Source organism: Olea europaea, unplaced genomic scaffold (assembly GCF_002742605.1).
Source record: "Olea europaea var. sylvestris unplaced genomic scaffold, O_europaea_v1 scaffold32358, whole genome shotgun sequence".
NCBI lineage: Eukaryota > Viridiplantae > Streptophyta > Magnoliopsida > Lamiales > Oleaceae > Olea > Olea europaea.
The window spans coordinates 1-1,281 of record NW_019251227.1 but is presented as its reverse complement, the minus strand read 5'-3'; the positions used below and the strand labels follow the sequence as shown (position 1 = coordinate 1,281).

General features: G+C 41.0%; 1 protein-coding gene across 1 annotated transcript; it reads right to left on the bottom strand.

Moving 5' to 3' along the window:
• Positions 1-10: 10 nt before the first annotated feature.
• On the bottom strand, positions 11-1,275 carry LOC111385639 (probable indole-3-pyruvate monooxygenase YUCCA8). Its single transcript, XM_023010051.1, has 2 exons — positions 532-1,275; positions 11-450 (listed from the first exon to the last, which is right to left on the bottom strand). The coding sequence occupies exons 1-2, from the start codon at positions 1,195-1,197 to the stop codon at positions 49-51; spliced, it is 1,068 nt and encodes a 355-aa protein (XP_022865819.1). The 5' UTR covers positions 1,198-1,275; the 3' UTR covers positions 11-48.
• Between the last annotated feature and the right edge of the window lie 6 nt (positions 1,276-1,281).

Below are 1,281 nucleotides of genomic sequence, written 5' to 3'. Positions count from 1 at the left end.
AAAAAAGAAATAAATTAAGTTAAAATATTGTTCATTATGCTATCAAATTTAATCCTGGGGGATAGAAATTTTTCTCACCTCTAACCAGTAGGGAACGTTGCTTCGATATCCAGTAGCAAAGATAACCGAATCGATTTCAATCATTTTGCCGTTAACAAGCTCAACCATGGAGGATGAGAATTTATTAATTCCAGGGACTAACTGAATTTCCCTGGATCTGATCTTTTCAATTGCACCAATGTCTAGAACAGGAGTTTTTCCTTGAGTATTTTTGAGCTCCAATGGACCAACTGATGGCCTTTTTAGCCCAAATTTCTCCATGTTTCCAAGAATCATCCATGCCAAAAAAAGTAAAATCTTGTCAACAAGCCATAAAGGTAGCCATTTGAGCATTAACATCGCAAGTTCAAATGTGGATTTCCCTAATATTTCTCTTGGCAATACATGGACCTGAAGAAAAATTAACAAGAAATTTGTTATTTAGAGTTTAAACTTTTAGACGAGATGATCAAACATTAGTGGACAACTTACGGAGCTGCGAACCACCATTGATGGCTTGGTGTCATGGTTGCAAAGATCAAGACAAACTTCCATACCAGAATTACCACACCCAACAACGACAACTTTCTTGCCCCGGAAAGTTTCACCAGACCTGTAGTCACAAGCGTGTAGTACTTCACCCTTAAACTCCGACAAACCTTCGATTTCCAGCACCACCGGCTCTGAATTTTCACCTGTCGCCACCACCAGCCACTGGCAAAGATACTCAACCTCAGACCCGGCGGCGTCACCACTTATAGACACAGTCTTAACTCTCCACAAACGGCACGTTTCATCATACTTAGCCGATTCCACGCATTCATTAAACAGTGGATTGATATCAAACTTTTTTGCATATGATTCAAGATAATCTATAAACTGTTTCTTTGTGGGGTACTTAGGATAATTCTCTGGGAATGGAAACTCCGGCAGCTGACAGAACTGTTTAGGGAGATGAAGCTTTAGCCGGTCATAAGTCCTGTTTTGCCACAAAGATGCAACGCAATCGGCTTTTTCCAGGACGACGAACGGCACGCCTTGTTCTTTCAGGCCGGCGGCCACCGCTAGCCCCGACGGCCCGGCGCCAACAATGACAGGACCATTAACCCACACACAGCGGCGAGAAAAGCAATCATAATTATCTGAAAAACTAAACATTTTTTCTTCTATATATCCAACGTGTATATAATATCAGTTGATGATTGAAAGAATTTGGTTCGAAACTGAGAGTAAACTTTAAGA

Bases quoted from the DNA above. Each gene is read 5' to 3' on its own strand.
- LOC111385639 (XM_023010051.1), bottom strand. From the start codon at position 1,197: ATGTTTAGTTTTTCAGATAATTATGATTGCTTTTCTCGCCGCTGTGTG. The intron at 451-531 runs GTAAGTTGTCCA...ATTTTTCTTCAG, and splicing joins CAATGGTGGTTCGCAGCTCC to GTCCATGTATTGCCAAGAGA.